The sequence below is a fragment of the Hoplias malabaricus genome, chromosome Y, assembly GCF_029633855.1.
Source record: "Hoplias malabaricus isolate fHopMal1 chromosome Y, fHopMal1.hap1, whole genome shotgun sequence".
NCBI lineage: Eukaryota > Metazoa > Chordata > Actinopteri > Characiformes > Erythrinidae > Hoplias > Hoplias malabaricus.
Window position 1 is genome coordinate 79,054,243 of NC_089820.1, and position 16,265 is coordinate 79,070,507.

Consider the following 16,265-nt stretch of genomic DNA (forward strand, 5'->3'; position numbering starts at 1 on the left):
ATCCAGTTAAACTTACTCAAGTATTTCAAACAAACAATACCCACTAATATTTGGGGAAATCAGAAGTGGTGTTAAACGCTGTTGTCTTGTAACATGCCAAATGTCTAGAACGTTCTACAAAGCCAAAATATGCTAATCGCTCTGCAGTGAGCCAATCCAATAGCAGCTGTTACAGTGAGCTGTCCCTCTCACTCTTCATGCATGTGCTACACTTCCAGTGTCACACACAGGTCTTACTTCCTGTAAGGGCATGAGAGGTTGTACGGTGGGTGTGTTGTCCCGGTGCGGAGAGCGAGCAGGGGAAGAGGACAGTCTCCTGTCCCATTCGCTGTCTCCTGACTCAGGACGAGTCTCCAAAAATGACCTCTTCAACTGGTTGAGGTTTGTCTGCCTCTTGAGCAGCTCCTCTGGAGTGTCAGTCTCCTGACCACCCACCAATCACAGACAGGAGGAAAAGGTAAGGTACACAAACATGTGGTGTCCAGTAGGGATGCACAGTAAAGAATTTCTGGGCCAATATTACCATCTTTTAAATATGAGTGACATTTAATGACCATTTTTTTCTGGTTAACCATAAAACACTCAAATTTTTAAAAAGCAAGTAAACTGGCCACAGACTTATCATGCACCATTAGTGTTTTGATTAGTTGTCGGAAAGTTTATTCACAACATTTCTGTAGTGTTTTAATTACTGCAGTATCGATACATATCAAAGATATTAACGCTTCCAAACTCAGTAGGTTTGGGTTTAAACATTTGACTGACAAAACCTGATCAGAGGTTACAACAACCAGTCACATATAGTGATGCACAAAAACAGAAATAACTGAGAATGAAGAGGGGAAATTAAATGAAAATAGAAGGTAACTGTTGACAAGTGTTACAGTATGTAGAGAAGAGGACGTGACATACAATTCAACATCTTCAGCAAAAAAAAAAAAAAAAAAAAATTTAGTGATATTAACATTATATTTTATTTGGTGCTTTGCCCTTTAGTGCCTTCAATTGCGTTTTTTAAAAGCAACTTTTTAAAAGCTGGCTACCTAGAGGCGCAAAGAGTTGGAACGACCATCAGGAGGTTGCAAGGGACTCATTTTCAAAATAAATTGGGGCTGTTATCTGCTTTCAGTGTATCCTCTATCACATATGTCAACCATGGGTTTCTTGAGCACTCCATATGCCCAATACCCATTACTTCCTGGCATATTGCACTTAATGTAAGGTAATTTGTATAAATTGTACTGTACTTTGAATGTTAGATCCTCTTTTGTAAATCGCTTTGGATAAAAGCGTCTGCCAAATGCATAAATGTAAATATAAATAGGCACTCGGGTTTCCTCGATAACTAGCAATTAGAATCCACACCATTGTTAGACAATTGTTAATGAACTCTGTGCCAATTCAAAAGGACCATATGCATTCACTTCTATAGTAATGAGGTGATGTTTAGTTTTCTAGTCCAAAACATATGAACAATCAGTGTCTGTCTCTTCTCTTGTGTGATTTTATGTCATGTGGATAAGCCTTGAGGTTCAACACAAAAGTCAGTGTCTGTAATCTAAGCTCAAGCAGGTAGCGCTTTACAAACCTCCAACATGAGATTACTGTGTTTGACAAAGACATTGTCGCCCTTTATCTGCCTTACAAAGCTATTCTGTAGAGAGAGAGTACAAATGAATAGTTAAGAAAATTGACTCTATCATATCTAACAAAAGGGGCAATGTCTAGTTCAGATACAGATGAAGTACTTTTCAAGTGAGGTGAGTGCTTTTCTGCCCAAGAGAAGAAAAAAAATGTTTTATCAAATGTCAATGATAAACAAAAATACACCAACCAGTTTGTGAAAAGTTCGTGTAGATAACGCCACATATTTTCAATGAATAAAATTACAAATGACAAGATGAGAGATGTTGCATCACAGTGTGATCAAACAAATAAATAAGGGTAAAGAAATGATCACCATGACCATTATGGTGTGTCTGAATGGGCATTATGACATCACAAAGGGCATTATGACATCACAGTGCAGTACCTGTTTCATCACTTCAGACTCCTCTGGTTCAGACTTAAGGCCAATGTTATGAAGGTTTACGAAGGAAGAACAAACAAAAACAATTATCAATAATTATTAACTCAGAAATGGCTCCCAAACCTTTAATGTTTTCATTAGTTTCATTTGGGTAAATGATTTGTTGGTATCATACATGGCCAAAGTTTGCAAGGCACCAATGGAAACACACCTCAGTCGCTGTTGACTCATCTTCGCAGCCAAAGTCGGTCTGCTCACTGTCTGTCTGTCTCATATTTGACAACAGCCAGGACAGTTTCCATTGGAAAAGCAGCAGTGGAGAAAAGACCAATCACATTATGAACAATACTAAAGTGTAGCAATATAAATGTACCAACACGAATGCAGATAGAGATTTGTAGTGAATGTGAACACACGGGAGACCATATGGAGAATAAAAGTGACAAATCAAAAGTAAGTGAGGGAAAAAAAAAATGTGACTAAAATGAATGGGATCAAACATCTCCAATTTTGGAAAAATATGAATACTTGTAGTGTAGACATCAGGGACAAGTATATGCAGTCAGGAAAATGATAAATGACACTTAATGATAACCATAGTGAACACAGTGACTAATGTAGACGCTGTACAGTAGCTCATTCATGGGAAAAATCATCCTTTGCTGCCCACACTCAAATTCTAGGACAGAAAATCAACCTGAGAATTTGTTGTTTCCATTGGCTTGGTTCTCTTGCACCCAGTCCAGTGATTCCACTGACTATATCTGAAGTAGCTAAATAAAGACAACGTTTGTTGCCATGGACTTGCTTAAGTGTACATAGACTGTGTTGAGTTTACACAGACTGACTTGTGCTTACACGGTGCGTGTTAAGTTTACACAGAAAGATCTAAAAATATGTGACCACAACAAAAGCATTTCAGACGTTCTACTGCTGCTCTGTCCTTGAGTTTCCCCATTTCAGATTTCTTCTGCCATAGACTGGACCATCATGCAACTCTTGATTTTTGCATGCATGTGCGGAGGACAAACACATACTGAATGGTGGAATGCTGAATAAAGTGGCGAAGAGGAGATGATTTCAATGAACAAAATATTTCATAGTGAATCTATGTGGACTGAGCCTCATCAGCTCAGGAGTGCTACAATGCACAGACACAGTACCAGTCTAAAGCTCGGACACGTCAAACTGAATGTGTTTTCATGATGTTAAAGATATTTTGACTTACATTTAAATGATTCTGTGACTATGTATGAATTTATTTGAGATGCCAATGTATTAACTTTACATTTATTTCATGCTTTCATAACCCATATACTACAATATTGTCATGTCCTACTCAGTGTGTCATAATCAGCTCCATGTATTTTAGAATCTAACTAGCTCAAAAAACATATACTAATTCTAATAACGGAACACTCTTTTAATGTCATTCAAATAGGATTTTTACACAATGTTTCCTAGAAATGTGAGGTGCAGATTAATTCTGAGGTTTATTTGACTTTTATTGTGACAATCATAAAAACAAGAAAAATAATTTAGATGCTTCAACATGATTGAACTTTAGTCTTGTACCGTGTACACACACACACACACACACACACCTCGTCATCCGAGCTGTCCTGGAAGGTGTGAGTGAGTGAGGCTCCGAGTGATGCTGCCTTGGGCTCCAGGTAGCAGAGGCAGAGTGCCAGAGGGAAAGAGAGAGTGAGCGCATAGGGCACTGAGAAGGAGGTGGACAGGAGGAAGAAGAAGATGAAGAGGAAGCAGGGCACGAGTGACGGTGATTTGATGGGAAGAAAGTGCTGGAAGCTTTCGGGGAGGAAGTTGAGCTCAGACAGGTCGGGGAAGCTCAGGTAGCCATCCTCGTCCAGCAGGGAGGACAGGTCAGGCAGGTGCAGGGAGAAGGAGAACAGGGTTCCTCCTCTGGGATGGTGGTTCTGGTCCAGTCTTTGCTTGCGGGCAGACAGGAGGAGAGCTCGTTCCTCCAGCAGGGCGGCGGTACGTTCGGCCCGTGCCTGACGTCTCTGCTGCTGCTGGAGCCCCGCCGCGGTTTTCACCGGGCTGACTGAAGACGCTCGCTTGCGACTGCTCCCTCTGCGTCTCCGACGCACCTTGGTGGAGGAGACTGGAGTGGAAGGGAGGGACAGCTCTGAGCCCAAACAGGGCGAGCGCTGACCGGGAGGAACGAGGACGGAAGTGGGGGAATGAAGGCCGAGGGGCCAATAGACGAGCACAAATGGAAAAGGGACGATATGAACGAACGTGTATATGAACATGACGGAAGATCAAGAAGCGAGAAAGGAAAAGCTAATTAGTCAAACATTAAAAATGAGACTTCTTGCCCACACTGTACTACAGTGAATATTTAAAATTATATTCAGACAGCACCGAACGGCAGCATTATCCAGAATACATTCAATTACCAAGCGAGGAAATGCTAATTCAGTCACTCCCCGTGTCAGCAAGGTACACTTGAATGATAACGATGAGTCACAGTGTTCCCATCTGTGCCTTTAAAAGGTGTGGAAAGAGGAAAGCATGACTACCTTGACGACAGGAGTGGGAGCAGCAGGTTCAGATGCTTCTGCAGCAGCGATCGTCTCTTCCTCTGCAGCTTTTTCTTCCTCTGCCTTTTTCTCTGGAGTTACGGTTGTGATGAGGCTACCTGTAGTAGTGGGTTTAGTGTCCTTCATCAGGCTGTCACTGTTAGCCATGGCTGGTGCTGGAAGACAGTGGAGGGTTAGTAATTTGTTCGATGCTCAAAAGAAGACAGTAAACCCTGCTACATATTCTGAACCCACAGTTTAGGGTAGCTGCAGGGCTAATATAAACAATTAGTGGGAATGTGGGAACAGTCAAAACTCTCTACAGCGACATACCTCCGTCCAGACTGCGGGAGGTGGTGTGTCGTTTGCTGCAGGAGCGCTGGAAATGGGGAGCTGGTCTGGAGATCTGGGAGCTAGCGTGGCGCGTCTGTGCCTGTGTACGCCCACTATAACGGAACTTAGAGCCCAGAGACAGGAACTTCTTAGGAGGAGCTTCTGGGGAGACCAGCCTGTGAAGGAAACACCAACAGAAGGGGGTACAGCAACCTATTTCCAAATTCAAGTAAAAGAATTGGTACTCCAGTAAAATGAAGCCTCAAAAACCACTTGAGCACAAGTGCAAATGTAGGAGCTCACAAAATAAAGTAACACATAGAAGTGCAGCGGAACTTATCAGCAGAGAAACTGAAATCTGTGGTGTGTTCTCTCTGTGTCTGCGTGGGTTTCCTCCGGGTGACTGTCTGTGAGGAGTGTGGTGTGTTCTCTCTGTGTCTGCGTGGGTTTCCTCCGGGTGACTGTCTGTGAGGAGTGTGGTGTGTTCTCCCTGTGTCTGCGTGGGTTACCTCCGAGTGACTGTCTGTGAGGAGTGTGGTGTGTTCTCTCTGTGTCTGCGTGGGTTTCCTCCGTGTGACTGTCTGTGAGGAGTGTGGCGTGTTCTCCCTGTGTCTACGTGGGTTTCCTCCGGGTGCTCCGGTTTCCTCCCCCAGTCCAAAAACACACGCTGGTAGGTGGATTGGCGACTCAAAAGTGTCTGTAGGTGTGAGTGAATGTGTGTGTGTGTGTGTGTGTCTGTATTACCCTGTGAAGGACTGGCGCCCCCTCCAGGGTGTATTCCCGCCTTGCGCCCAATGATTCCAGGTAGGCGCCGCACCCACCGCGACCCTGAATTGGATAAGCGCTTACAGATAATGAATGAATGAATGAATGAATGAAACGCGTTTACCTGAAAAAAGTGTGATGCTCCACGCAAACCTTCCACAGTCGCTTTGCAGCTTTGTGATTTGGAAGTTTGAAACCAATTGTGCTGTCAAACTGTTCAAACTGTTCAAAAATAGAAAGATGGAACCAGAAATTGATAAAAACCACTGCAAAATAGTATATAAAAACAATAACATAAGAAATCTAGACAATATGTTTAAAACATCTTATTACGAGCCTGCTGAAGACTAGCAGAACTTCTGGTTATAACTTATTTTATTGGGAGAAATGGTCTCATTCTATTGGCTTGAAATTAGGCTTCTTTCAAGGCAACGCCATTTAGAGAACCGCAAGACAATGCTTGAAGCTGTTATTATTCGAACGTAATCTGTTTCAATAGATAAAATTCTTCTGGACTGAAGAAAGAGATACTTCTTGAGACACATAAGAACCGCTCCTTCTCTCACCTCTCCAGGACGGATCTTGATGAAGAAGTTGTTCCTCTTGTAGGAGATTTTAAGGATTTTGGGCCAGGCGAAACGATTGATGCGCAGGCGGTCTCTGTAGATCAGGAGGCCACTGGCACACACACCCAGCATAATCTCCACGCCCTCAGAGTCCTGCAGACAGAGAGAGAGAGAGATTAATGAGGGTATGACAATGAGAGAGTTTAACAAGGGACATGTACATCAATTAGAGTAAATCACAACTGACCTCCCACTCTGTTCTACACAGGACAGATGGAGAGACACAGAGAGAGGAGGGTAGGGAGAGAGATACGGGAAGAGACTGGGTCAGACAGATGAGATGCTGCCTAACACACACACACTAACTCAGTGACATACACCATAAAAAACAAGGCAGGGGATTTATGGAGGAGACACCAGAACTAAACATTTTAGGAGGCTTTGAGGAAAAATATTTACATAAAACTGAGGAAAAGATGCAAGAATAAAATGCAAGATTGCACAACATTTAAGCTCCTGAAAATAGGGAAATCCTCTACCACACACACACACACTATTTGAAGAGCATAACTGAGATTTTCTGCATGACTTAATCTCCATCTTCTTATAATTTAACAGACTATGACTATGATTTAAGGCCTTCATAAAACTGTCACAACAAGGTCAATTTCCAAAACGGAATAATGTCTGTGCACTCGAGACATCACGCTCCAGCCCTAACCTAGCTAAACTATTATCTTTATTCCTATACGCACTGGAAAGAAATGTTTAAGAATTTGCTGAAAATTAACGAAACCTACAGTGAAGCTCATATGAGGAATGTGTTGAAAGCCAAGCACAGCACTGCAATGCAGCATAAAGTGAATGAGCCTCTCTATGCTACTCATTAACTTGCTCACTGAGAGAACAAGCACATTCACACACACACACTGAGAAACGTTACAGTAAATACCCAAATGAATATGCCACAAACCATTGCATGTACAAGCAGGAGTCATATAAAATAAAGGACACTTTACACTTGCACTGTCAACACTAATCTGAACAGCCAATAAACTAGCAGCAAATCATACAAACACAAACACACACATATAAACACATACATGCAAAGCAGAGCACATCAGAGCCTCTTACCTCATCCTTAGCTGCTGCTAAGCACTCAAAGAGCCTCCCTACCAACTACGTCATTGATAAGGAAAGGAAAATAGAGAGAGAGAGAGAGAGAGAGAGAGAGAGAGTTGCGCAGAGTGACTGGAGCCAAGAGCAGGGAGCAATGAGGACATGCATTTACATTTAGAAGAAGCAGAGCTATGCATTTTCTCAGTCAGTTAAAATGAAGCTTTGCTTTTCTTTACATCTTTTTCTTACAAATTTCCCCATGTACAGTATGACAGTGGTTGAGCGGGGACAATAGTTTTCATTCATTCATTATCTGTAACCGCTTATCCAAGTCAGGGTCGCGGTGGGTCCAGAGCCTACCTGGAATCATTGGGCGCAAGGCTGGAATACACCCTGGAGGGGGCGCCAGTCCTTCACAGGGCAACACACACATTCACACCTACGGACACTTGAGTCGCCAATCCACCTACCAACGTGTGTTTTTGGACTGTGGGAGGAAACCGGAGCACCCGGAGGAAACCCACGCAGACACAGGGAGAACACACCACACTCCTCACAGACAGTCACCCGGAGCAAGAATTGAACCCACAACCTCCAGGTTCCTGGAGCTGTGTGACTGCGACACACAGCTCTTTAAAAGTTAAAAGTAAATATATTTTAGGAACATCACTGTGCCAAATATGTGGTGAAAATATGCTTGGTGCCCATCTTGGTTTTTCATTTCCTTTATTTGACACGGCAAGTGCTAGATTTAGCTGAATTCGAATACAGTCTACAGGCATCTTCCAGCATCTTTACCTTTATGCCATTTGGCAAATGCATAAAGGTACATTACAAATTTAACAATGAACACCAGTGTGGCGTTCCTGCCCAAGCTGGGAACTGAACACTTGTCTGAAGTGAGGAGAGTGATGTTACCATTGTTTATAAAATCCTAAAACAAGGTTTGTTCTTGTTTGAGTCACTACTTAATGATTTTACTTAATTCTTTAGTGATGGTTATTATTATAAACGGTCTTAAGTAGGATTAATTAATGTACCCTTATTGCAAAGTGTTACCAATATCTCCTTGTTGTTCTCATAAAGTATGAACAGCCATATCAGTGTGTAGCACTAAGGCAGCAGCAGATCAGCAGCCAGTGACACCAGCACAGAGTTCTAGCGTCCAGTGTGAGGGCACGTTAATTCAACATACTCATTTGCAACACATCATTTAGCACCCTCAGTTCTCTCACTTCTTGAGCACGTTCCCTCAGCACATTCATTTCGCAAACTTGGTTAACACACTCCACCAAAACAACTTTTAACAGCAGGCTGTGAGGCTCTGATCAGGTTTGGTTTTCAGGTTTTTCTTCAAACCAAGGTTTAATTATTTGTTCGAATTGAATAAAAACAACAAAAAGAGATTCAACTGTCAGTGTAAAGTATTGTTACATCATTTGTCATCCTAATCTCCATCTGCAGAATCTGTTGCATTTTAATTCATAATAATTGCAATGGGTTTCCCTGTGCTTAGAAAAGAACAGAAAACTGATAGAAAAATTGACAATATCGAAAAATGTGGCAGACAGAGATCAGATTAAAAATAAACAAGAATATTCCTATAAAAAAAGTTGTGTGACTTCTATGAATTACAGTCTTACACCAAGTCTTTCTCCTTCTATCTCCCATTCAGTCTTTTCAATTTCACCCCCCCCACACACACTCTTACACACCTTGGCATGATGCAGGTCTACACCATACATGGACAGCTTCTTGGCGTTTTCCAAGAACATCATCTCAGCCTCAGCAGGAGTCATTCCTCTGAAAAACGAGAGTCATAGAGCTTATTACATAATGGAAACTCACAGCAAGGATAATTAGAAGCCCAAGAAGGTAATCTATAATTAGGATCAGTAAGCTGCACGTTTGTTATCTAGTAAAGGATAGTCAGGAACATTTCGTATTAAACAATATAAAATGTCAGTGCATGTTTATGCAAGCAACAGTGGGGCTACAGCACAGAGTCCTCACTTGTGTTTGTGATAATATGGACTCCTCCCAGAACAAAGCAGTGGACTGTATATAGACTGGGACACTGGGAAAACCTCAGTGCAGCTTTGTGTAATCAGACATTCAGTTGCACTTATCCATTCATGAATAACTGAATGAGGCACTTATTCTTTCAGCTGAACGCACACAAAGCACAGTCCTCACGTGCCGTCCGTGTGAAAAGGCCTGTGGTTAGGGCAAACACAGAGGGCTGGATCCGATCTACTGGACTTAGCCCTTGTGCTATTGAAGTGAATGCAGTTTCATGTCTGGCAAATCTACCAGAACAATTTTGACCATAAAGACTATGGTGCATTTGATTATTATAGTCATATAATTAGGGCTGTCCCGAATACCATTTTTTGGGCTTCAGAGCTTCATTTGGGATATTTGGGCGAATATACGAACACTCGGGGCGTGGGGTGGTGTATATTGTTGTCATTAACAAAATCCCTCTCTGCGCCATGGCTCAAAGCGCAGCTTCGCTTCGTACCTATTCTCGCTAACCTGCTAACTAGCTCGCTAACTAAGGGCACAGAAGTGACGTCGCCTCGCTTCGTCGTGTGTTGTTTTAGCATGTTATGTTGTTTTATATGACTGAGTTTTAGGCTTCATTCACACAAAGACATTATTTATGTTGAACCTGAATACGGGTGGAGTGGGGAGAGCACTGTTTTTACTGCTGGAGCATTGCCTTTATCGATAATCACATTTATCTAAAAATATCCGAATTTCAAAATTAGAAACTACATAGATACCCAATGAACAAATCTGAATATCTGAATATTTGGGGCCAGCTACAGTTCAGAATATCAGCTCTCAGCATCCGCTGTAAAATTAAAGCTGCACTTTGGTTCTCAGCATAGCTCTGCTCACTGAGTCATTCGCCAACTCATACATACACAGTGCCACTAAGAGCACGGAGTGTACACAAATAAACCAGAGTTTCTTTGAGGTGTAAAGCTGACAAAAATAAAGTGTAGCTTTGAAAGTTTTGTTTAGGTTGCTGTAGTGATGGGCTGTTTTAGGCTTAGTTCAAAACTTATGTTGACAAGGCTGAATACATGTGGAGTGGAGGGTTGCCTTTTTCGCCACACTTTATATATATAAAAATAAAACAAATTTACGAATCGCTAAATTATAAACGGAATACCTACCCAACGAACGAATATCCGAATATTGCGGGCCAGCCCTACATATAATAGATTATTACAGACCGGAATGTTTCAAAAATAAAGCTGATAAATCATCATCTTCATACTGAAACATCATACTTCCATCTCTGCTGAGAAGTATAACACTCACTTGTAGCTGCGATGCAGGTCCATGACCTTCTCCTCCAGCTCTTTGGTCTGATTTGGGGCAAAGCGGAGTTCACTGAGGTAATCGCTACCCAACTCCTCTGGATCATAGTCTCCAACCTCGGACTGAGCAATGTAGGATCCCAGCAGTGTGTGAGTCGCAAACGAGCACGGCAAACGACCAGACACAACATCATCTCTCAGCTGCAGACACAGGTAGTATCTAACAAAGACACAGAGAGGGAACTCTTAGTTAAAACTGTTATATAGTGACGCTAAGTAGATGCACGTCTAAGGAATGAAGTTAATTCAAACGAAATGTTTAAAACATACAAAAGCATAGCACAATTAAGCACTGAATCATCCTCAAGTTAAATAATACTTAATCTGATCTAGTAGCATTGCTACAAGACCAACTGTATTACAGACTAACAATAAATATATTTTAGTATTAAGAGGCAGCTGTTAGACTGAACGCAGCTTTCCCAAACCTTACCTGGTGATATCCTCGCAAAGCTGTGCTGGGTCTGGAGGGTAGAACTTCACACTGAAGCCAAAGTTCCAGGGGCCAGCTAACGGACACATGGACAGACACAGGTATCACTAACCTTTAGCATCCATGCTTCTCAGAGCACACCAAGACATGTTCAGTGCTTTAATAACATGACAGTCTACAAACATAAAGCAAAAGAGTGCAACCTACTTCTGACTTGCTTCTTCAGCTCTTTGGCAGGGTCCAACCAGCTCTAGAGAGGAACCATAAAGATTTCAAATTGAGATGTAAATTAAAAACAATTAGAAATGACCAGTCATTAGAGAGACGTAAAAGAAATAAATGTAAATCCAGGGCTTGTACCTTCTGGTTTTCTGCATCACGGTATGTGAGGCCAAAGTAGTCCTTCTCCAGAAGATTGAGGTGGTCACATACTTTATCAAAAATGATCTGACCTTTCGCTTTTTTCTGTTGACAAGAGTATAGAACAGAGTGCAGGGTTAATAATACAGAAATAAATAATCTGACTGCACTTTGAAAATCTGTCCGTCAAACTTCAGTGAAGCCAACACTACTCTTCCTTTGCTCCATATATATTTCAGGAAATGTATTTGTTTCGTAAGCTACAGGATTTGTTCAAAGCATGCCTCCGGTTTGTCTAGCTGTTGCTTCACACACTTCAGTTGTTGACCTTTGTGACAAAGTCAAAGTTGAGGCTTCCTTTGGATGACTTTTCCACGCAGATCATGTTTGTTTAAACAACACAACACTGCAGAACACTACACCACCGGTCCTGTGTCAGCTATACATTCCTGCAAGCCCTTTTCTGTCATACGGGGGACCTGCTGTGCATTTCTGGCTATGATATGACCAGTTGTACATTTAGAGTAAAGCACAAAATAGGTATACAGGAGGTCCTTGGGTTACGTCAGTACCGAGTCACGATGTTTCGTGGTTACGACACATCTCCCATTTACTGTATAAAGCCTTGTTTCGACTTAAGTGGTTTTGCGTCGTAAACGTTGTAACGCGAACTTCGTGTTTCGTGTGCGCAGCGGAAGAATACACGGTTACGCGGCTCGGGACCGAGGAGGATAGGTGTTAGGATAGGATAAGTGCTTACAGTATGTTATTTACGTACAGTATGTACGTATGTTCCGACTTACACCGAAAATCGGTTTACGACACGACGTAGGAACGGATCAACATCGTAAGTCGAGGACCCCCTGTATATTCTAGTGTGGTGTAACCATGTCTTACACTCATTGGGGCATTGGTGCTAGCATAAGATACAGGACACAATGTTCAGTGTCTCAATCACGTCCCCCAAGTCGTTCTACATGCTAGTCTAGTACAATAGGTCTTTTTCTTCTAACCCAGCACTGAGTAATAGCTTCCTTACAAGCGTCCAGGAATATATCTCTTATATAACCCTTCAGAGGCTGCTCCAAATGAACGACACCTCTACATTAAAACCCGAAATCTTAGAAACTAATCTCCCCGTCTCGTCCCAGTTCCCCAAATCTGACAGAGCTAGGTTCTGTGAGAGCAGCACCATGATCCCTCCAACGACAGAGCTGCTCATATATTGAATAAACATTCAAGTATGCGACATTACAGTCAAATATACTCCACACCAGTACCTTACGACCGCTCATACTGTTGCTATCACTGAAGTCAATCGCAAAGCAGCATCACAGCAAACAGGACACAGTTGTGTTTTGGTTTATCCTGCTCATTGAACAGCACAAGAGTCAATCAATTTAACAGTGCTGCTAGAGAGAATCCTACTCATGAAACTGGGACAATGTCGCTGATTGTGCTCAAAACTGCCAGCAGTAATTTGGGATATCAGAGCTAACAGTGGGAGAAAAACAGTGGGATTCCAAACAAAGGCTGGCTTGGCAGATTAGACTTCATGCATTTGTTCAGGCTTAAAAAATGTGGTAGTGCTTTTCTGTTGGAGAAGGGTTTGATTATTTTTAATGACTTTCAAGATATACTCATACCATCAATATCTGCACTATGAAAATTCCCACCGATAGCTGTCTGTTATAATAGCTTTTTAAAGCAACATTTACATCCTTCAGTGCATTAAAATATATTCCATTTGTAGCAAGACAAATGCTATACAATATTTTGTTGTTAGTGCACTGGGCTGAACTAACTGTAGCTATGTAATAAACATTTGATTATTCAACCACATGTCAGTTCCAGCACCGTATCAGTCAGTTCAACAGCTAGAGCCTCAACTCTAAGCTAAACACAGAGGCTAAACCTCAATATCAAAGTATTTTACGTCGTTCCAAAGCCAAACCCCTGACTCTCAAAGTCTCACGAACACTCAGTAATCTCCTGCTGAAATCCACCCTGGCGCTAAGGAGATCTGAGTTAAGCACTGCTTAGCGTACCCACCTCTTAACCCCTACTGCGCTGCAATTGCTTTTTTCCTCCCAACAAACATCAATAAGCTGTTAAGTCAACGGTGCCAGTGCATTAAAAGCTACAAAGAGTCAAAGTATCTTGAATTTGCATTAGAGCCAAACTCTGAACTTACAAGGCAGTAGTATTACGAAGGTCAGTGTTTGCACTTCTGTTAAACACCTAAACCCATTAAGCTAATTCCCAAGCCCTTCAGGAGTTGCCTCTAGGGCATTAGAACAGAGAAAACATATTAAGAAGGACACAGTGTATCTGAGATGAAGCACCCTTTGTGAAGCATTTTCTAAACCCAAGTGAGTATGTAGAGTGATTGAGTTACAAGCCAGTAACTTTAAAGACTAAGCACCAATGGACCTCCATGAATATTTTACATTATTGTAGTTACTGACAGATATAAGTATGAATTAAAATGAAAATAGCAGCTTAATCGGCTTTAAAACTGACAATTTTTTAAACTGACGGAAAAACCCGAGCTCGCTACGGAAATTCTTGAACGCGACCGTGACGTCACTGGTGGACAACATCTGAACAACGCCGCGGTAAAACACCGTTATGACTGACTGTTATGACAGTATCTAGCTAAATAACCAACATTATTCTTGTAAATGTGATCGAAGTCAAACTCGAATTCATCCGACACTATAAACCTCCGTAATGCAGCTACGTAGCCGAGTATAATCTGAGACACCGAGTTTAGCGAGTCAAGCTAACGTTAACTAACACCAACTAAAACAGGCGAAGTAAGTGTCCTTACCCTGTTTACCTCCATGTTACAGAGGCTCTTGAACACCTTTCGTTGGTGTCCTTACATGCCCATATTGTTGGAAAAGCGCCAGTGAAATGAGCTACAGATAACGGAGTGAGCGATTGGTCCTTTCCAAAGTGCCCGTTTAAAGTTGACAAATTTAGTCCATTTTCTGGATATTTTGGGATCTTTGGGCCATTTGTGCACAGATGTCCCACTGTACATTGAATGATTGCAGCCAAAAACAACACACCTTTTCGTCATTTTGCATTAAATTAAGTGCAGCTTCTAGAGTTGTTGTCCACCATCTACTATCTTCTGACTATCAATAAACACAAGTTAGGAACTCAAATTCCACTGTATTTATTTGTTTGACACTTTCATATCACTGGTGCTTAGCCTTTAAGAGCTTCGCATCCAATACATCAACCAAACGACCACATTTTAACTATAACATCTTCCATATTTTGAAGAAACTTCTGTTCGGTTTTCCAGAGAAATCAGAGGGATACTTTTTTCCCTCCCACACTTTGAAAGCTCCATCTCAGAAGCTGAATGCATGTTCTCATAATCCAAGTACGTGTGAGCCTTTTAAGTGATGCTGAGGCGGCCTGTCAATTGTTCCGAGAACCCAAGCAGCTTCTTTTTTTAATTTGCAAATTCTCTTTTTTTTGTCTAGTTCCTAACTCAGTATTAGACAGACAGTTACACAACCTTTAATATCTAGTGTTGAGTCTTCTTCTGAAACAGGAAGGACATAAATAAACACCTATGGACGTTTTCTTTAGATTTGACACAAAAGAGGAATCTGTACTTAAGCCTAAAGTACAACACATTCAAAAACTACCCACTTATATATTCTTGTACGTAGCTTTTTGTTTGGACCATGATGTGCCCATCTTCCAGAGAAGGCCCCCGTGCCCCTGTCCACACCGCCCACCTCACTCACCTCAACTGTGCAGGTGTAGTCAGAGCCGTCTAACAAGGTGATCCGGCACTGCATTTTATAGCCTTTGGGTGCTGCCTAAAGAGGTCCTGGAATGCCTGCTTCTCAAAGACTTCTGGGATATGTAGTCTTCTGCTCTGCTTTGCTGAAGAGACATCATGCATTAATACATTATTAATACATTTTGGACATTTAACTCTAAATAATTTATATCAATTTTACGAAGTCAAAGCTCATTTAAGATTGTAGTCCGTACATGCGCCATTCCAACACCTTTATAGTACAGACATCAGGCCTTAGTGAGTGCTGCTTCATTATGGGAGTTTATGGACGTGCCCTTGCCTGGGCTGCCAAATTACAGTCAAAAGGGATTTAGCAAATCAAGTTACGTAATTTAGTGTTTGTAATCTGGAGAGATCTAGAAACAGCATGCTATGAGAGGGATTAAATTCAGGCACAGTCTGTGAGTACATTTCACTGTGACAGTGTCCTACTTTCTCCCTAAATCATAGTAAATCATTTGATTATACAACATTAATTAAATGTGTGTTAGTATTATACAGCACTATGAAAAACTGAAAAAAGGGTGCAAAGCAGCTACACACACTGAAGAGGGTGCAATTCATAACAGGGCACCACACACACACACGCTCTCACACACACACGCTCTCTCACACACACACGCTCTCTCACACACACAAACACGCTCTCTCACACACACAAACACGCTCTCACACACAAACACGCTCTCTCACACACACAAACACGCTCTCTCACACACACAAACACGCTCTCTCACACACACAAACACAAACACACGCTCTCTCTCACACACACACACGTTCTCTCACACACACACACACGCTCTCTCTCTCACACACACACGCTCTCTCTCTCTCACACACACACACACACACACACGCGCTCTCACACACACACACGCTCT

The 16,265-nt window shown here is 41.9% G+C and overlaps 1 protein-coding gene across 4 annotated transcripts in view; it reads right to left on the bottom strand.

The window, feature by feature from the left end:
* The window catches only part of LOC136677639 (band 4.1-like protein 3), a 50,432-nt gene that overhangs the window by 10,346 nt on the left and 23,821 nt on the right, over positions 1–16,265 (bottom strand). For all 4 annotated transcript variants that reach the window (XM_066655216.1, XM_066655217.1, XM_066655218.1 and 1 more), the window contains exons 3-16: positions 15,323–15,464; positions 11,550–11,654; positions 11,397–11,439; positions 11,190–11,265; positions 10,698–10,916; positions 9,077–9,164; positions 6,243–6,395; positions 5,801–5,898; positions 4,912–5,087; positions 4,579–4,754; positions 3,634–4,203; positions 2,241–2,294; positions 2,033–2,065; positions 238–423 (exon numbers count right to left, since the gene is read on the bottom strand). In XM_066655216.1, coding sequence (XP_066511313.1) covers positions 238–423; positions 2,033–2,065; positions 2,241–2,294; positions 3,634–4,203; positions 4,579–4,754; positions 4,912–5,087; positions 5,801–5,898; positions 6,243–6,395; positions 9,077–9,164; positions 10,698–10,916; positions 11,190–11,265; positions 11,397–11,439; positions 11,550–11,654; positions 15,323–15,376 — 2,031 coding nt within the window. In that variant the 5' untranslated portion in view covers positions 15,377–15,464. The remainder of the gene's footprint in view (positions 1–237; positions 424–2,032; positions 2,066–2,240; positions 2,295–3,633; positions 4,204–4,578; positions 4,755–4,911; positions 5,088–5,800; positions 5,899–6,242; positions 6,396–9,076; positions 9,165–10,697; positions 10,917–11,189; positions 11,266–11,396; positions 11,440–11,549; positions 11,655–15,322; positions 15,465–16,265) is intronic.